Source organism: Meles meles, chromosome X (genome assembly GCF_922984935.1).
Source record: "Meles meles chromosome X, mMelMel3.1 paternal haplotype, whole genome shotgun sequence".
Classification (NCBI taxonomy): domain Eukaryota; kingdom Metazoa; phylum Chordata; class Mammalia; order Carnivora; family Mustelidae; genus Meles; species Meles meles.
In genome coordinates this window covers 128,708,514-128,727,175 of record NC_060087.1, presented here as the reverse complement: position 1 = coordinate 128,727,175, position 18,662 = coordinate 128,708,514, and the positions used below count along the sequence as shown (strand labels likewise).

Genomic DNA, 18,662 nt, shown 5'->3' with positions numbered 1-18,662 from the left:
TCTCTTGGCTGCTTTGGTGAAAATCAGTTGACCATAAGGGTAAGGTTTTGTTCCCGGACTCAGGCAATACCAGAGAGTCTCTGCTGGGCATGTGCTCAGCGTCAGGGCAAGCAACGCTCTGTGGAGGGTTTATTAAGGCCCCTGTGGTTGTCTTAACTCTCTATCTCCTTTTTGAATCCCCAGCAAGGTAGGTGACTGGTGACTTGCGTGGGCCGAAGGAGCCACTGGCTCTCCCTGTTTTCCTCGCCACTGAGCTCGCCACATTTAGCTGACCGTGCTCCAAGCCACACGGGTCCCTCTGGCAGCTGGAGGGCAGTTGCTGGCTTCTGTGGCCTGTCTGCCCCTCTGCCATCAGACTAGCTGCTGGAAGACCTTGGGGGCGGGGTGCGGGTAAGAGCAACCCTGCACGGAGGGCCACAGACCCTAGGTCCTCCCGAGGGCCACAGACCCTAGTTCTTCCCGACGGAACTAGATCTGTTTCCTGTCATGGCTGCCTCTAATCGCCTGGGGTTATAGTTGCTTTTTGAGGAAAGGATTTGTTGACCTCCTCACTCAGTCATGCCAGAAGTCCTCTCCCCAGTATCGTTTGAATTTGGAATCTTCTCTTTGGTTCCCCTCGAGCCCAGGCTCACATCCCCTCCCCTCTTGGGTTGTTACCTTAACCTTTTACCTGGCCTCCTGGCTCCAGAGAGAGCACCCGGGAACACGGAACTGCTTTCCTGTCAATCTCTGATAGAACTATTGTGTACTGATGAAAAGACAGGACAGTGAAAAAGCGAGCATAAGATTTGAACAGACACTTTATATAGAAGGAAATTATATGAAGATGTTCAAAGTCATTATTCATCGGGGAAAGACAAATTAAATCCACAATGAACTACCACAACACACCCACCGGAGTGGCTAAAATTAGAAAGACTGACAATACCAAATGTCGGTGCAGGTGTGGGTTGACTGAAACTCTCCTGCAGTGTTGGTGGGAATGGAAAGCTTCTTAAAATACTGAACATAGACCTACCCAGTGACTCAGCAGTCTCACTTCTATTCCAGAGAAATGAGAGCTTCTGTTCAAAAAAAGACTTACAAAGAATATTCATAGCAGCTTTATTTATAATAGCAAAACAAAAACAAAAAACTGGGAACAGCCCAAGTACCAGCAGCAGAATGAATAGACAAATTGTGATATATTTATATATTCACATGACAGAACGAATTACCAATATAACAACATGGGTAAATGTCAAAAATATTATGCCAAGTGGAAGAAGTCAATGAAAAGAGAACACATACTATGGGCCCAATCATACGAAATTCTGATACTTGCAAAACCCATCTATAAAGTTAGAAATGAGATCCGTGGCTGCCGGGGTTGGGATGTGGACAGGGATCAGCTGGGCAGGGACACAAGAGAACTTTCTGGGGTTCTGGGGTTCTGCTCCTGTACATTTTGGTGGAGGGACGGGTTTCGCATGGGTCTGCATCTGCCAGAACTTATCAGATGGTACACATAAGATTTGTGTATTTTACCATATGTAAATTTTACCTTAAAAAAGGGCATCCTAAGCAAACGTGGAACCAGAGGTCATATAATACGTTCAGGGGTTGCGTGTATAGATGTCTGTGACTGCCTTTGAAATGCGACGTAGAAATAAGAGAAACTGATGAATGGATGGAGGGGTGGACAGCCAGACAGACAAATAGAATTTAGAAGGTGGGTAGGAGTGTTCACAGTCTGGCATGGAGCAGCGGGTTCCTTTCGTCTGCAAAGCCCAGACAGCTGCTTCTCTGTCTAAAATGCTGTTCTTCCTCCCCATGAGTTCCCGCTCGTTCTCCGGGGAGTGCTGAGCTCCCATCCCTTAGTGGATGGTCACCTCCATTCTGGAGGCTCCAGCACTCTGCGGTCGTCTGTAGCCTGGCCTGGGATGTCACAGCCCCATCCTTCCCTCATCCTCCTCGGACTCCTGTCATCCCGTGGGTGCAGGCCAACACGCACCGTGCTCCGTCACACACTTTGACTCCTGCTGCGTTTGGCTTGTGTGTCCCTCGCACCCCAGTGTTAGCTGAAATGAGGGGCCCGAAATGGAGCAGACCCTCTCATGCCTGCCTCCCCGTGAGGGGAAGAGGGACGCACCTGATGGAATCAGCTGATGACCCTCTGGGCCGTTTGTGCTGGGGTCATGGCATGAAACGCTTAGTCCTCGACCCCAAAGGACCCTCTGGTAGGTGCACTCTCAGAGGCCGTGAACTCTGTGGTCCGGTCTGGGAACCCAGCTTTCCCCCAGGGGAGCCGCAAGGGGTTTTCATGAGAGGGAAGAGGACGAACAGGAAGCCCTGACCTTGATGGTGCCGGAGTGCTTGTCTACCCCTTCGAGAAGCCCGTGCTTTGCTAGATCCTTGAAAATGGAGATCCTGCCAGCGACCTGTAGAATAGCTTCTTGGAGCTGTCCTGCCAGTTGTGGGGAAAACAGGCTGGTGAATTAAACATTTCTCACGAAGTTTATGAGAGTACTCCTTTATCGTTTCACCGTCTAGGGAGGATCACCAGGAATACTTAGGAGTATATGCTTGCAGTATTTTTTCTCTAGATAATATTACATTTGTAAATATTTCTATGAAAATGGGACCATGCTGCTTTTTTCAAACCAGGTTTTTAAAACCAGTTTTTATTCAGTAGGACCCTGAATCTCTTTCTCAGTCATTAAAGACTCTAAAATACTGTGTTAATGACTGCATGATATTATACCATAATTTATTTAATCAGTACCCGTTTTGAAAGGTCTCTCCCTGCGGCTGTTCAGCGCTCTGCAGTGTGCCCTGATAAACCTTGTCAGAGCCAAATACAGAAAACCGTCATTGTTTGTCAGCTAAGCTCCTGATGTTGACATGCTGGGTCACAGGAAGTATAAAGTGTAAATGATGCGACTCTTCCAAGGGTAAATGATGTCCCCTCCTGCCGCTGTTGGCTCCTGTCCTCCCCCTCCCCGAGTATCCTAGTTTTGTTATCTTTGTAAATTTCGTCGCTGTATAATGCTATCCTGTTGGCGTCGGTGTTCCTTTGACTACAAGAGCTGTGAAACACTTTTTACCTTTAGTGCTTATTAGACCTTCTTAATATATCGTGTTGAATTGCCTATTCACATCTGTTGCCCCAATTTTTTTTGTTCCTTTTACTGAAGTCTGCATCTTTTCTTGTCAGCTTGTACAGTCTGTACATGGGACAGTCTTGCAGCTCCTGATCGTACAGATTGGGATGTTCAAGACTCGAGGTGAAAGAAAAGGGAGGTTGAATTTCTCAAAACTGTCTGGAAATCTGACGTGAGCACATCGGCAGAGGACACCTAGGAGGGGCGTGCCCCTCTCCTTGGCAGTGGCCACATCCAGCACAGCAGACGGGACCACCGAGAGGCCAACACGGTCAGACTCCGGGTCCTCACAAGTGACCTTGTTGCTGACCTGCTGATACACAGTGGACCCTGTGTCCTCCTCTCCGCTCGGTGCTCCCTCCTCTCCGCTCCGTGGCCCCTGCTCTGCCCCGGTGCTCTCGGATAGCACTGACTGTGCTTTTGAAAAAGCCAGTGCTGGTTTTTCTGAAAATAACCATTCCCACCCAATCGGGGACCCTTAACTCAAGGATTCAGCACTAAGTGGGAACATAACAAACCTCATTTCCTACCCCCACCCCCACGCTTTAAAAAACAGACTTCATTTTTCAGAGCAGTTTTAGGTTGGTTCACAGCAAAGTTGTGCTCCCTGCCCTCCACACCCACAGCCTCCCCCGGTCCCAACACCCCCCATCAGAGGGGCGCGTGTGTTACAGCCCACGAACCTACACATCCCCAGACTCCAATTGACGAAGGAAGCGCTACAGCTCGTTGCCTCCAACATTCAGAGTGGTTTCCCTTAAAAATCCTGGGTGCTGGGGATACACCCCTGCCCCCTCCACGAAAGAGCACTCCGCCCTGAGAAGGGAGAGCTCTAGGCTACTGAATGTCCTGAAGTGGTACCATTGCTCATCAGGGCGCTGCTGTGTGGGGAGGTGAGCCCGTGGTGAGCTCTGTGCGGTTCTAGCATGCGCACGGGTATAGACGCATGTGACTACCACCGGGGCCCTGAGAAAAACCAGTTTAGTCACCGCAGGGCCCTTTCAGAGTCACAGTGTCTCCCTCCCTCCCCCCTCCACGCTAGTCCCAGCCACCCACCGATCTGTCCTGGAGCCTTTCAGATTTCAAAATACGGGATCGGGGATGGCCAGCCTCCAGTTGGTTTGTGCCCCTGTGTAGCTGCGTACATACCTGCGGCACACAAACGGAAGCATCTGGACAGGGAGAAAAGCGTGTGAAGCACCAGGCCCAGGCGTCAAGTCGATTGAAATATCCACTGCAAAATCTGCTAGTCGTCGTCGTCGTCTTTTTTTTTTTTTTTTAAGTTTCATAGAAGCATTTTTTGCAATGAGATAAAGAATCGGGACTTCCTACAAGAGACAGTATGGACACGGGCTACGGGTAGTGCGAGCATCCAGAAGGGGGTTCGCCTGGGGGGCCAGCTCTGCCGCCTGCTGCCAAGTCCCTCACCGGCGAGCCCGCCCCCTGCCCGGGAAGATGAGGACGCTAGGCGCACCTGCGTGACCGCGCCACGAAGTACCCAGTGGACGAAGAGCTGGGCTAGAACACGTGCTCGGGCACAGTCACTGCCATTTTACAGACGAGTTGGACCTGGTGGCCTGGGCTTTGCAGCTGGTGGGCATAAGGAGGCAGGTCTTGCAGAGTTAGGTAGAAGCCCACTGGGGATTTACTGGAAGGTTTGAGGGGGCTGGCGCTGTGGGAGGCTGTCCGAAAGCTGGGGGGTCACACACTCACGGCTTTTGTCCTTTCTCCAGGTGATGGGCGGTATGGCAGTGACGACTCAGAATCCGGTGGGTTTGTGTCCTGAGGAGACCTTGTGCCGGCAGCAGAGGGATACAGTGATTTAAAAGCATTAAGCATGAAAGTCGAGGTCCCCGGGGAGGTGGTCCCATGGGAAGCCTGCTGGCCTGAGACCCCAGCTTCCCAAGGTGGAAATCCTTACAGAAAATGAGAAGCCCTTGGCAGATGCCTTACTTAGAAGTGGCTTTGCCCTGTCACTCTGGCCTGGGGGGTGCGGACATTTGAATGAGCTGAGCTTGGTGGGGGGAGGAGAGCCAGGCGCTGGAGCTGATCCCGTCTGCCTGGTTCCACGTCTCTTCACACAACCCCCACCCCCGCTCTGGCCTAGGAGTGTCGGCCGAGGCGGGCACCATCGCCGGTGTGGCCAGTGCCCTCGCCATGGCCCTGATCGGCGCGGTCTCCAGCTACATCTCCTACCAGCAGAAGAAGTTCTGCTTCAGCATCCAGCGTAAGTGCAGCCACGCTGTGGCCTCCAAATCCAGAGGCCAAGGTCTTGCGGGGGGGAGGGGCAGCAATGGGGGCACGATTCAGGTCCATTCTACAGCCTGCCCAAGACCGACTCCTGGGTGGGCTTTCTGCAGCGGGTGGGCCGAGGCCAGACTGCAGTGTTTCCGTGGGCAGCGCCCGGGGAATGCGGACGTGTGTCTCACGCAGAGCCGAGAGAGCCTGGGGTCTCCTTTCGGCTTCAGGCCTCGCCTGCTCATGCTGCCGGCCTCCTCAGGGGCACAAGGCAGCGAACTGGGGGCTCCCGAGAGCCAGCGCACCGCCACCACGATGACACACTTTAAAGAGGCAGGAAGGCAAGGGGCCCAGGAGAGGGTGGGGTTTGCACTCCCTCCCCGCATGCTTTCATTTTACACTGTTGCTGGGGGCATCCCAGTTGTAAGCCAAATAGTGACAGAGCCCCATCTTCCCAGCCAGTAGGGACCTGGCGAGGGGGAGCAGGAAGAGTACCCCCCTCGTTTCACCAGCACAGCTTTGCTGGGCCACTGCTTGCTGATGGAGTGTCTCTGGGACTGGGAATTTTTAGTTCAAGTGAGAGGGCCTGGCTCAAGCATGGTTTTCCTCTTTCCTGACGCTTAAGAGCATCTCATGTGAGGTTTCCCCTCCCTGCCCTTTCTCTGGGTCTTGGCTTCTGCCCTAAAGTCTGACCTGGAGGCCAACAAATGAGCCTGGGCCCCAGAATGCTTGGATGTGGGTAATGCAGAAGTCTCCACCTCTTCGTTCCTCTGGCAATTATATTTGCTTTCTTAGTCTTGGACAGCGTTCTTGACCGGGGCCACCACGTACAATTACACAGGCTATGTGCGGCAGTACTCCAGGGGCACCATTCATGTTTCAGTGCACAACCTGCACAACTGTTCATGGTCACCCTGCTTGAGATCCTGTTTGACTCACTGTGAACCCACAAACCTTACTTTAGAGTGGTGTGAACAGGGAGGTGTCAACAAGAGGTAGGGAACTGGAAGGTGGATTGTCCTTAGAGTTCTCTCTTGCCCAATTCAAAAGCAAAGAAAAGGAGTGGCTTATAATGACAGAATCTATTCTATCAGAGTTCTGGAGGCCAGAAGTCCAAGATCAAGGTATCGGCAGCGTTCATGCCTTCTGGAGGCTGTAGGGGAGGATCCTTCCTTGCCCCCTTCAGCTCCAGGTATCCCTTGGTTGTGGCCACACCACTCCAGTCTTTGCCTCCATAGGGCCTTTTCCTGTGTCTGTGTGCCTGGTCCTCCGCGAAGGCCACTTGTCATCGCAGGCAGGGTCCACCCTAGATCTAGGATCATCTCCTCTTGAGATCCTTTAATTACACTTGCAAAGACCATTTTCCAAATAAGGTCACATCCATAGGTGGTGGGGGCAGAGGACATGGCCACGCCTCTGGGGAGAACCATTCCTGACAGGGAGATGTGGGTGATCCACACTCATCAAAGCCGGGCAGGAGGGCTCATATGCCGGGGCACAGGGGTTGCAGCCGTGAGGAAGCACATTCGGAGACAGAGTTATGGAACGATTGGCTTCCCAGCCACTGCCGAGCACTGGATGTGGTGTCCCGCCCCGAGACCTCCGCCTCAGCGCCAGGGGCCGGGTTCAAGGGCACCCTGACTATCGACAAGGAAACAGAGGCTTAGAGGACTGTTGAAAGAACTGAGTTGAGATCCACAGGGCAGCCAGAGGCAGGGACAGGGACAGGGAGGGCCGAGCAGTAAAGAGACCCTGGGTTAGGGGAGGAAAGTGAGGAGAAAAAAACCTCATTTTCACACTTGTTTTCTGAAACAGGTGTGAGGCTTTGCAAATCGGATTAGCAGGCAAAGCCAAGGAAAACATGAGACCATGAAGGCCTTGGCATACGGAGTTAAATGATTTATGTGACATTTGAGGGAGAATAAACCGAAAAGGGGGCGTTGAGGACAGCTGCAAGCCCTGAGCGCGTCTGTGCGAGGATTTCTTTCTGAGGGCAGCCTGGAGGTGGTGGCCAGCCTGCCGGTCGGGGAGGCACAGCCCAGGGAGGCAGGTGTGCTTGGGAGGTGACTGAGGGCTCCCCCTCCGCGGCCCCCCTCAGTCTGAGTGGGGCCTCACCACCCATGTCTTTGCTCCCCACACCCCCTCAGCCTCTGGAATCTCACTGTCCCTCTGTCCACCTCTTAGTCCCCCACTTTCCCCTCTGTCAAAGATGTCCTTGTCATTGCCGAATCTGTGCTGTCCCAAGTCCCTTCCCTGGACACACTTGTGCAAGCATTGTCCTCGCAGAAGGGAGCCGAGTGTGGAGCATCCCCCGAATTTGACAAAGACCTCCCTTCCGTATCTGCTCCTGCACTATCAACGCTCTTCACAATTTTTTAGGTGTCTCCGCTCCTGTCTGAGTCCTCCCACATGAGTGGGGTCCCCCTCCCAGGGCTGGTGTCCCCTGCACAGGTCTGCTCTGGGGCCACACCTCTCCGTCAGCGCGGCCATGGCTTCTGCCTGTCCGGGGCTGGGTCTCCCCATCCTCTATCGTGATGGTTCCATCAGTCTCCCGCCTGCCCCGCTGTCCCCATCCTCCTCTGTCTGGGGCAGCCAGAGGAGCGGCTCTGCCCGGACTGCCCATGTTCCCCGCTGCCCTCCAGGTCCTGGGCCTGATGCTGAGCTCGGCCATTCAAAGCCCTTCCTGGTTTGGCTCCAACCCCACCAGCAGCCCCTGTTCCCAGGTGCCAAACCCCCTGAGTGTGTCCTGCTCCCTCTGCTGTCCCTCTTCTCCCCCAGCTGGTCTCATCCTTGGGCCTGGAACACCCTCCCAGGAGGTCTTGGAGCCCTCCCAGCCTGTGGACGCTGGACACTCCTGCTGCGTGCTGCCACAGCGCCCCCTGCCGACCGGGCCTGGAGCCCGCGGGGCCGAACTGGGCTGGGTTCCCGGGTCTGTGAGGGCGTGCTGCCCTGCGTGGCAGCTTCATGGGGGGACCGGGTGTGCGACATTCACGGATGTGTCCCTGGCACCCAGGCCGGGCGGGAATTAGGAGCAGCCCCATGGGTGTTTGTGGAGCAACTAGGCCCTGAGAAGCTGGGATTGGGACTTGCCACTCCTACCCTTTCTGCCAAGCCTCTGCCCAGAGTGGCCACAGCCAGCCCCGCGTGGAGGTGGCCTGTGTGCTGGGAAGCCCCAGGGAGATGGCGCGTGGCTACTGAGGGGGGCTGTCCCCCCTTGCTTCCAGCCTTTACTGCCACCAGAGGGGCCCAGGCTTTGGGGACCCTCTGCTTTCCATCTCTGCCCTCAGCGATACAGTGTGACGGGGCCCGTGCATCTCGCAGGAAGCCCCTGTGGTCTGTTGCCAGGGTCCTAAGCTTTGTGTCTTGCCTTCAGATGCAGCAGAAGGTCAAGGTAATGACATGCTTCGACTTGCTTTCCTCTTTTGCTTTGGCCACAGTACGTCATCGTCATCGTGGACCCTCCCCGCCCGCTGCTCCTGCTCCTCCTCCCCACCCTCCTCCCTGCCCCTGGCGCTCACCCACTTGGCTGTGACCTCGATGGTTTTTAGCTTGCCCTGCTGTGTGTGGGAGGAGGCCGGCCGTCAGGCCTTCTGTCTCTGGGCCCAGCAGGGCTGCAGCTGGGGGTCCTATCTGGGGGTCAGATGCCTGCTGGTGGCCGTCACAGAGGAGCAGGCAGAAGCCTTCCCGCAGGCAGGGCGGCCGCGGTACAGTGATCGGGAGGCTCGGGGGCATCTCCCAGCCGCTGACGCTCAGGCAGGAGCAGCTTCCCCTGGCTCCCTCGCCTGCCTCAGTCCACAGGAATATAGCCCGGGGTGGCCGAGGGACTCAGTCTGTGCCTGGCGCTCAGTCATTTGGTTGGTGAGAACCATGGCCCGATTTGCCCACAGGCCCAGGGCTCTGATAAGGCTTGCAGCCCTCTGCTTATCCAGGGCTAGGACGTGGACTCCGGACAACCCCCCAGGTAGCAGCAGGCTGGGTCTGCTCTGGATCCCAAGTGCTCGGTGACCTGAGTGCTGGCGTGCAGAGGATGCTTCGAGGGTCCCCGAGCACCTCTGGGAAGTCAGTGGGGAGAAGGCCCATACAGCGGCCCAGAGCAGCTCCCTGCGGTCGGGGCCCTCCGCACACGGGTGCAGTGGCACTTCTTCCCGGCAGCTGGAGGAGCCGGTGACCCGAGGGTGTGGGTGTCACCGGGAAGCCCCTGCCCTGACCGGCGGGAGGCTTGGCTGGCGTCTCTGCCTGGAGCCCCGGCCGGCATCTGTCCCTCTGCAGCTACGTCCCTCGTGCGGCGCCTGGCTCCCTCTCCACCTCGCTGGCCCGCGGGCCGGCGTGCACAGCCGTGGGTGGTGCTGAGCCTGCTGCCGGGCCCCTGGGCTCCCATGTGGTGGCACCTGCCCAAGGGGGATGCGGGTCAGGGGCCTTCGCTGGGCGTCCTGAGGACTGTGACAAGAACCCTGGGGCTCGGTCGGGGGCCCCCCAGTTCTGTGTCAGCCACCAGCTCTGCTCTTTGCCCTTTGCAGAGGGTCTGAACGCGGACTACGTGAAGGGAGAGAACCTGGAAGCCGTCGTGTGTGAGGAACCCCAAGGTGAGGCCTCACGGGCCCTTGCTTCTTGCCGCAGGGCTGCTGGCCAGAGGCGTCTGCTGATTGAGTTTCCGGCCAGAACAGGCGGCTGCCGGAGCCCAGGCATCACTGCGCTGTCCCCTGGAGGAGCAGATTCCAGTTTCATGACACGGGCCAGGGACGCCGGTGGCGGGTCGGGTGCTTTCGTGTACTGTGGGGCCCCCGCGCCCTGTCGGAGCTGCGGGGAACCTGGAAATGAGGCCTGTGCCTTTCTGTTTGGAAGGCTGCCTGCGGCCCAGAGGGGCTGGCCTTCAACCAAGAGCCTCTCCTCGGCCCTCTGATCACAGGGTGGCGAAGGGTGTAGTCACGGGGGCCAAAAGCAGCAGCGGGGTCAGTCCCATGGCTTTGTAGTGGGGGCAAGTGTTGTTGCTTAGGACGGGGACCGCGGTGCCACCCTGCACGGGCTCTGTGGCCCTGGAGGGGACCAGATGGAAGCAAGCCACAGTGGCTTTTGCTAGAGTTCTTTCGAAGGCCCTGGGCCACCGCTGTGTGAGTGCCCGCCCCTGGCCGGTGAGCCTCGCGAGGAGGGCGCCTGTTTCACCCACGAGGACATGGGCTGAACTGCTCCCAGGGGTTGTCTGCCTTCCCCCGGCTCTCCCGGGTCCGGGGTCACCCTGACTGGGGACAGGGTGGGCGCAGGAGGGGAGGTTGGCCAGGAAGGGCCAAGCTGCCTCAGCCCCTGGACAGGACAGACAGCCTCCTGCGCATGGGGAGCATGGGGAGGGCTCCCCCCCACGGAGGACCCCGCAAGAGGGATGTCTCCCCCGCCAACGGAAGCCTCCCCCCACCACAGAGCACTCCCTCCCGGACAGAGGTCTCCCCCTCTGACAGAGGACTCACCCCCCCCCCCCACGGAGGGCTCACCCCCCCCAGAGGGCTCCCCTCCCCCCAGAGGACTCCCCTGCCCAGAGGACCCCCCCGATGGAGGGCCCCCCAACAGAGGTCTCCCCGCTGACGGAGGTCTTCTCTCCCCAGTGAAATACTTGACGCTGCAGACGCAGGCAGCCGAGCCGCCGCCCCCCGACGCGCCCCGGATCTGAGGGCCACTGCTCGCGACCAGCTCCTCATTTCACCGTGACCCGCAGCTGCCCTGCTGCTTCTCTGATGTCATCGCTTCTCTTTCTAACTCCAGATGAGCTCGGGGGTGTGTGTGTGTGTGTGTGTGTGTCGCATCCGAGACCTGGCTCCGGCAGAAAGCCGGCACCAGCCTCGGAGCTGCTGGGACACCGCACCCCCAAAGCCGGCCTGGCTCGGCCTGCGTGAGCTGGGGGTGTGGCGCTGAGACGGTGGGGGGCCACGTGGACTCTGATGCGCCCGGGATGGGAGTTTGAACCCAGGGTCGTGTGGATCCTGGCAGGGACCTCAGCTAGCACCCGGTTCGCTTGCAGCCCCTGCAAGGAGCGAATGAGTAAGCAACACACACACACACACACACACACACACACACACTCCCTCTCTCTCACACGCACACCAGCGGCTTTTGCACTGCGGGCCTTCCGGAGAGCTGGTGCGTGAGGTGGTTTTCCGTTACTGAAGTGCAGGCATGCATGCGTTGATAGTCCTGTCCTGAGAGCCTAGGAACCTTCTGGACGAGTAGGAGGCTGTTCTCTGGGGCCCGATTCCCCTGACTCCATAGGGGCCTGGCTGTGGCCTCCTGGCTGCCGTGATTAGCTTTTAGGAATGCGCATCCCCCTTCCACCCTGTACATGTGCCTCTTTTGGTAGCAGAAGCTCCAGACGTAGAGAAGTGGCCGAGCCAGCAGCGCGCGTGTGTTTTGCTTAAACCTGTATTGGAGGTGGGAGGGGGTGGGGATGGGGACGTTTGCTGGGTTTGTGAAGCACGCCTGGCTCCGTGTGTCTAGAAGGCTGACTCTGCCTGTCGTGTTCAGCTACAAAGCCCTTGGGCTGCCACGGTCACTGTGGTAAACACCAGAACCCAGGGACTGGCCCCTCACCTGGCCTGGAGCTGTCCGGTTCGGGCTAGCCGCCTGGAACGTTCTGTCTGGCCCACGTGTGGTCCTGTCCCTGGGCGCTCTGCCGTCGGAGGCTGAGCCAGTCTAGAGCCACTGCCTGCCGATGACCAGTTTGCGGGGCCCGGAAGCGCTTCCGGAAGCAGAAGTCAGCAGGAAGGCAGGGTCCCGCTGACTCGACCCCACGGTCCCCTCTGCGTGGCACTCGGGCTGGGCGTCCGCTAAGCTGGGACGAGGCAAGTCAGGCTTCCGAAGGGAACGGTCAGAACTGGAGCAGAGCCCGCAGGCTGGAGACTCGTGTTCGCGGCGCTTTAAGGAACCGGGTCGTGGGGGGGTGGGGCGTCCCCGGCTGCCCTTGAGCTCCCTCCCGCTGCCGCCACCCGGATGGGCCCCTTCCCCAGCGGGGGGCTCGGCCCACGCAGGCCAGGACCGAGCATCCGCTGGGCGGGTGTGGGGCACTAACGAGGGCCCTCTGTTCCGAGCACTGTGCTTGTCAGCTCGGCCAGGCTGGTCCCTGTGGCCAAGGACGGCGAGGACGGTCTGGCTGGTGCCGGCCGCGCTGGAGGATGGTTGTAGCCATGGACCGTTGCCACCCAGTGTCCTTGGTGACAGGAGCTGGGGGAGGGGCAGGGCAGCCTCGGCAGCTCCTGGGATGCGGATGGCTGCGCCCTGAGGTCCCCGGGGCATCTCAAAGGAGGAAAAAACGAGGCCACGCTCATGGGTGGTGAATGACTTCTCCCTGCCCCGGGCAGGTTAGAGGAGGCCCAGTCACGGTGGCAGCCAGGCTGTGGAGTGACGGGCCCGTGTGGCGCTCAGCATGGCGGAGCGCGGCAGGGCGGTGGCTAGAACTATGGAGCTAGGAGTCCTGAGGTGGGGCGTGCCCCCCGCCCCCCGGCTGTCCCCTCGAGCTTGACAGGGAGGCTCCCGTGGTGGGGGGACCCCGAGCTCCTGCAGCTCTGATGTACGTTATCTCAGTGGTGGGGATCGAAGAGAACCCTTCGGCTCTGGAGACCACAGCCCAGCAGCTGGACCTCCTAGTGACGGGACAGGCCAGGGAGGTCCCTCCGCCACCTGTTCGCAGAGTGCTGGTCCCGGGGCTGGTGGGCAGGGACACCTGCGGAAGCCTCAGGTCTTGCTCCTGCGTCTGTCTGGCTACCGGGCCTGTCCGGGACGATAGGGAAGGTGGAGCAAACCAGAAGGGCCCGTTGAGAAGCTCTGGTCTATAGCCGCTCCCCTGCCCCCCCCCCCAGCCGGTGCAGGTAACTCCGCACAGGAAGGAGGGAGCATGGCCGCGGGGGTGGGGGGCTCCCTCCTGGAGTGGGGCCCAGAGCACAGTGCCAGGCCCGCCCGTTGGGCGCCTGCCTGGGGAGTGCTCTGCCCCTTGTCTGGGGAAGACGTTTTGACCGATCTCAGAAGCCCTGTACTCCCTCTGTGCTTGTGTTTAAATGTGAATTGTGAACTGTCTCGCGTTTGCATTAAAGGAAATGGAGCCTAACAGATCATTGTACTCTGGTGGCCTGAAGGGACGCTGGTTTTTTTCCTTAAGGTACTTGTGGTCCACCTTCCTCCCCACCCCCACCCCCACCTCCCAACCCCACCCCCAGCCCGAGGTGTTTCTCCAGAAGGTTAGAGTTCCTGAAGGTTAGAGTTCCTGCGTTTCTTCTGTTGACAAATGGCTGGGCAAGGTGTCAGGGCCCCTCTCCAGAGCTGCAGGGGGGCGAACAGAGGTCTGGGGGTCACCCGGGAGGGCAGAGGCAGGCCTTACACTCCTGATTCCACAGCCTGGTGCTCCTTCATCAAAGAAGTCCAGTATTTAGGGTGGATTCGGGTTGTGTGCAGTCTTTTGGGTCGCGCACGCCATCGGTCGTGCAGCTGCGCAGAGTGGCCAGTCTGGGGACAGGCGCGCCCTTGTCGTCCCCTCACTGCTTGGCTTGCAAACCAAGAGCACCTCTGGACCGCCGGGGGGAGCAGGATGCAGTGGGCCTGGGGTTTCCCCATCGAGGTAGGTGGCCCAGACCCGGTGAAGAAGTTCTGCGTGGCTAGACAGGGGCCACGCAGTGGCCCTCCCGGCCTTGCTGCTTGGGTGTCGCTGCTGGGACCCACAGCTGCAGTGACCTCTGCATGGAGGGGGACAGGGACACGAGGCCAGCATTCCTTCCGTAGACTTGGGGTGGGGACTCCGGGGCTTCTCTAAAGCCTGTCCCGTTCCAGCTCTAGGACTCAAGGTCTGGACAGAGCCCCACGCCTCTGTGGAGCTGCCGCTGACTCTGGTGGCTCCGGCCCTTCCCCCACCAGCATTTTCTTAAGCTTTAGGCTGAGGGGCATTTTGGGTTTTAAAATCCAAGTACTTACCCCCATCATCTTGGTCAAGACACTGAAGACCAGACCTGGTTTCTGGCGTTCAGGATTTAGTAAATGAGTTAAATTTTGTAGAGGCACTTTATGTGTATTAACTATGCTTGGCACATAAAATAACAGGTATGAAGGGTTTAGTCATTTTCCCCAAGGGAAAAATTAGAAAAACAAGACCACAGAGCAAACATATTATTTTAATTACAGATCGAAATACAGTGTATCGATGGGGCAAATGCAACACTGTACCAGTTTTTAAAACTCGGAGCCATGAATGTTTTACATTCTAGTACACTTAAATAAAACGGTACACTTCAAGTTGTGTTAGAAACGGTTGTGTGCTAGGTACACACAGGAAGGGGGGCTGTTGTGCTGCTTGTGGACGGGGCAGGCGTGGCTGCGGCTGGCCGGGGTGGGGCCCCCCGTGGGCAGGGTGGGCGGTAGCACACGTCCCTGTGGCCCTGCCACCCCCTCCCTCCTCCGCCATGCCGGCCTGGGAGGGAGCAAGCCAGGGAGCGCGGTGGTGTTTCGCGGGGGAGCGGAGCTGGACAGGGGCCTCTGGGACAGGAGAAGCCTTGCAGCCGGGCAGCTGAGAGGGAAGGTGGTCTCGCTCGGGGATGAACAGCAGGGGTGAGGGGACAGCAGGGGTGAGGCGCAGTGGCCAGGGAGCAACCAGCCAGAAGGCCCTGGGAGGGCCCCCGAGGAGGCCCAGTGCGGGGTCCCGCCATCCCCGGGCGGGGGGTGGGGGGCTGGGAACCGCTGCTGCTGTCGCCACCGGCCGGGAGCAGCCTCGGGAGGCAAGCACCTGTGTCGGGGGGATGGCAGGACCCCGCCGGTCCAGCGACCCTATTCCAACCCCGCTGCAGGTGTACCGCGGAAGTTGGCTCGAGCCTTGTTTGACAAGGTCTCACCCAGTCCAGTTAAGCAGAAGCCGCCTCAGGTGACTAGTCTAAACATAAAAAAGGACATAGGAAAATAAAGGCATGTTTCTCTTTTTTAAAAATACCTTCTATGTACACAACAGTAACGGGTGCAGGAAGGCCCCGGGCGCGACGAGGGCCAGAGGCCTGGCAATGGCGCTGCGCCCGACGCCACAGTCAGGTCCAAACGCTCGTGGGGCCCTGGCGAAGGGCTGAAAGCAGCCCTGTGGCCGGCGTGGTCTGTAAGGGACTGGGGGGGTCTGGAAATGAAGGGCTTACCTCGGAAAGAAACGGAGGGTCCCTTACCCCTATACCCCACCCCCAGCCCCGGGGCTGCAGCGACTTGGCCGCCACAGCAGAGCGCGGACCGGAGGGAAATGGTTCCTGAAACAAAGCACTTGATGACAGTGGGAGCAGTCACCTAGCCACACAAACGGTCGCCGGTGGGAAGTGCCATCCAGACTGGGAGGACATCGGGCCTAATCCTAAAAGACAAGATCACGAGCTACCATCCTGTGCCTGAGCCGCCGAGCGGGAGGTCCTGGCCGGCCAGAGTCACCACGAGCGCTGGCCCCGGGCGCCCCTCAGACGGAGGTGTGGACGGGGGTGACTGAGTGGGCCGGCGAGGAGCCCCGCTCGGATGAGGATGAGGCGCGCGTGGCCACCTCCCGCTGCAGGTCCTCCACACGCTTCTGCAGCTCCGCCTTGACGGCCAGCAGCTCCTTGAGATTCTGGTGGATGGGCATCTGCGGGGAGAGACGGCTGCAGTCAGGGGCCCTTCTCGGCCCCCGCTCTCCCCCAGGTAGCAAGCCCAGAGATCCGAGGCCCCCACTTCTCCCTCATGGGGCTCCTGGGCTGGCGTGGAGGAATGTCACCATGTCGGGGGCTCTCCTTGCCTTGCCCTCTTGCCTCCCCTAGTCCCCAAGCCACTCTGCACAAAGCAGCCACAGGCTTGGGTTCTGAGCCTCAGCCAGGCTATGTGATGCCCACCCAGCAGCCTCCAGTGGCTTCTTTCTGCTGCCCTGATCTTGGCCTCAAAACCCCATGGTCTGAAACCAGCCAGCCTCTACTCCCCTCTCTCCAGGTCCTCCCTCTTTGCCACTCCTGCATTCCAGAATCTTCTAGGATTTGATAGATGCCGGGCCTGTGCTGTCCATTCTGGCTGCAGCACTTTCCCCCCAACCCTTGGCTTCCTCCCTCAAAACTCTGAGTTTCCTCATCAGGGCTGCCAATGGGAATCAGCCCTACTAGAGGGAGGGAGAGAGGGAAGGCAGGAGAGAGACAGACGGGACACGAGGACAGGGGGCAGTGAAAGAGGCAGATGAAAGAACAGGGGGTTTGGTAACCAGGAAAGAACAAGCTCCTGACTTCATCAAGCCACAGGAAGAAGGGGAGGGACGGCGATGTGAGTCTGATGCCAGTGACGCGATGCCCCCAAACAAGGGAAACTTATTTGCTGCTAATCCCAGAGGCCACCATTAGGTAAGGTCTTGGGAACTATCTGTATTTTCCTGTTTACAGGATCACTTTATTCCAAGTGAATCAGACGAGGGAACCTTCTGCAGCAGCGGCCCTGGAGAGGGGCAGCCCATGTAGGGGAGTGCCAGGCCTGAGATGCTCATCGGACATGTCCGGGCAGCCTTTCCTCTGAGGCCACTTACATAAACGCAAGGCCTGCTTGTTTGAGGAAATGCCCCTGGCTAGCTAGGGGCCTCAGCCAGTGGGTCCCATGTCCGCCGCAAGACAGAAGGGCTCCAAAGGAAACAAGAATGCCGCTCGGCCCTCCTTCCACACGGCAGACAGTCTGGCCCCCTCCTCAGACCAAAGGGGCCAAATGGGCTAGTCATCTGCCTTTCCTCCCCATCCCATCACAGCAACACCGGCCTTCGGGCTGACCCTTCACCACGGCCCTCCCTCCCCTCCCGGTCCTGCGCACGTAGCGCTGCTGGAGGGAGCAGCCCTACACACCGTGCGGCAGCCTAGCCTGCCCGCCGTTCTGGCCTCCAGTGCCCCCAAGGCCCAGCCTGCTCCCCCGCGGGCCCCGGTGCTGGCCACACTCGGGACAAGACATGGGTGGCCCATGGCCCACCTTCCAGTCTCCCTTCTGTAGAGCACGGTGCAGAAGTGCTCCTGTCCCACACGGTCTCAGCATGGAGCCACTGCCGGAGAGGGGACGTGACCCCGACCCTTCCGTGAGTGCTGGCCGGGCGGTGAGAACGGGCCAAGCCACGGCTCCTGTGTCCTACAAAGGCCCGTGCGGACAGCACCCAGAGACCTTCCAGAGATCTCGACTTAGAGCCGCGAGGTGCGCGCCTCCTGCTCCTGTCACGGTCATTACGGCGGGTGAGAGGACGGGCGGGCAGGCCTTCAGAGGCCCGCAGTCCGGAGTGCGGGGAGCTCACGCTGCAGGAGGAAGAGCTCGGGCCCCGGGACGCCCTTGGCTTCCCTGCTCAAGTTTCAGGAATCCCACTCACCGCCTGTCCTTCGAGTCACCCAGAATACTATTTGCTAACTCTGTGATTTAAATAAAGTGACTTTCATACACTCTACCGCAGAGCCCGTCTTCCTCGTTGCTACGACACACGAAACCGAACCGCCTGGGGAGAAAAAGTCAGCGAGGCGCCCGAGCAGGACAGGGACGCGTGGCAGTTGAGGTGCTGCCGGGAGCAGACGCTGGCTGGCATTCCCGAGTCAAAGGGGCGCCAGTGACTAGAAAGAAGGGCTTAAGGGTGCCCTGGGGCTGGCATTCTAAAGCAGCTGAGGTCAGGAAGGAGTGTGTTCTGGAAGCCGGCCCCGGAAAAGGGCAGTCCAGGCCTGTTCTCGCACTTCTGTGGCGGTGAGCCAGCCCAGAAGCTGCTGACGGGACTGGTGACACCTGGCTCACTGTGGTTCCTGGGCCCACAGTTCTCTCTCACATGTGGTTCTCGTTTGGGGGATGAGTCCCTCTAATGTAACAAGTAGTTGTTAGGCCCGGGGAAAACCCTTGCCGAGTACAGAGTCAGAGAGAAGGAGCAATCAGCTGTCACCACAGCCCCAAGAAGGTAACCCCGAGCTTAGATGAGGGGCAGTGGGAACAGACAGCTGGAGCCGTCGGGCGGCCCTGGGAGGCCAGCCCTGGGCACAGTGGGCACAATGGGCTGTTGTACGAGCAACTTCAGCCGCGTGACTAGGGAATGGTGAGTCGCACGGGGATGGGTGACTCTCAGGAGGGAAGGGGACAGGATGTGGGGGCCATGCTTGTGAGGAGCGGACCCCCCGCGGCGCTGATAGGACGGACGCCCATCAGCAGAACGTTTGGAGCTAGTTACTGACGCTCACTGCCCACAAAAGCAAAAACCTGTATTTAAAACACGAACCCCTGCCCAAAGAACTTGACTTCCGCGCACCGTTAGCTCCGTTAGCTCCGGAGGAGAACAGAACA

The 18,662-nt window shown here is 58.8% G+C and overlaps 2 protein-coding genes and 1 long non-coding RNA gene across 10 annotated transcripts in view; 2 read left to right on the top strand and 1 right to left on the bottom strand.

The window, feature by feature from the left end:
• The window catches only part of CD99L2 (CD99 molecule like 2), an 84,971-nt gene extending 71,507 nt beyond the window's left edge, over positions 1 to 13,464 (top strand). For 2 of the 3 annotated variants that reach the window (XM_045995264.1, XM_045995262.1), the window contains 5 exons: positions 4,877 to 4,912; positions 5,251 to 5,370; positions 8,755 to 8,772; positions 9,899 to 9,964; positions 10,976 to 13,464. In XM_045995264.1, the coding sequence (XP_045851220.1) occupies positions 4,877 to 4,912; positions 5,251 to 5,370; positions 8,755 to 8,772; positions 9,899 to 9,964; positions 10,976 to 11,040 (305 nt within the window). In that variant the 3' untranslated portion in view covers positions 11,041 to 13,464. The remainder of the gene's footprint in view (positions 1 to 4,876; positions 4,913 to 5,250; positions 5,371 to 8,754; positions 8,773 to 9,898; positions 9,965 to 10,975) is intronic. The other variant, XM_045995263.1, reaches the window with a different exon arrangement.
• Positions 13,465 to 14,502: 1,038 nt separating this feature from the next.
• Positions 14,503 to 18,662, bottom strand: part of MTMR1 (myotubularin related protein 1) — a 58,579-nt gene continuing 54,419 nt past the window's right edge. For all 6 annotated transcript variants that reach the window (XM_045995255.1, XM_045995257.1, XM_045995260.1 and 3 more), the window contains one exon: positions 14,503 to 15,987. In XM_045995255.1, the coding sequence (XP_045851211.1) occupies positions 15,826 to 15,987 (162 nt within the window). In that variant the 3' untranslated portion in view covers positions 14,503 to 15,825. The remainder of the gene's footprint in view (positions 15,988 to 18,662) is intronic.
• On the top strand, positions 15,958 to 17,795 carry LOC123934962. Its single transcript, XR_006816856.1, has 2 exons — positions 15,958 to 16,043; positions 16,326 to 17,795. It is a non-coding gene; the product is annotated as an uncharacterized LOC123934962 (long non-coding RNA).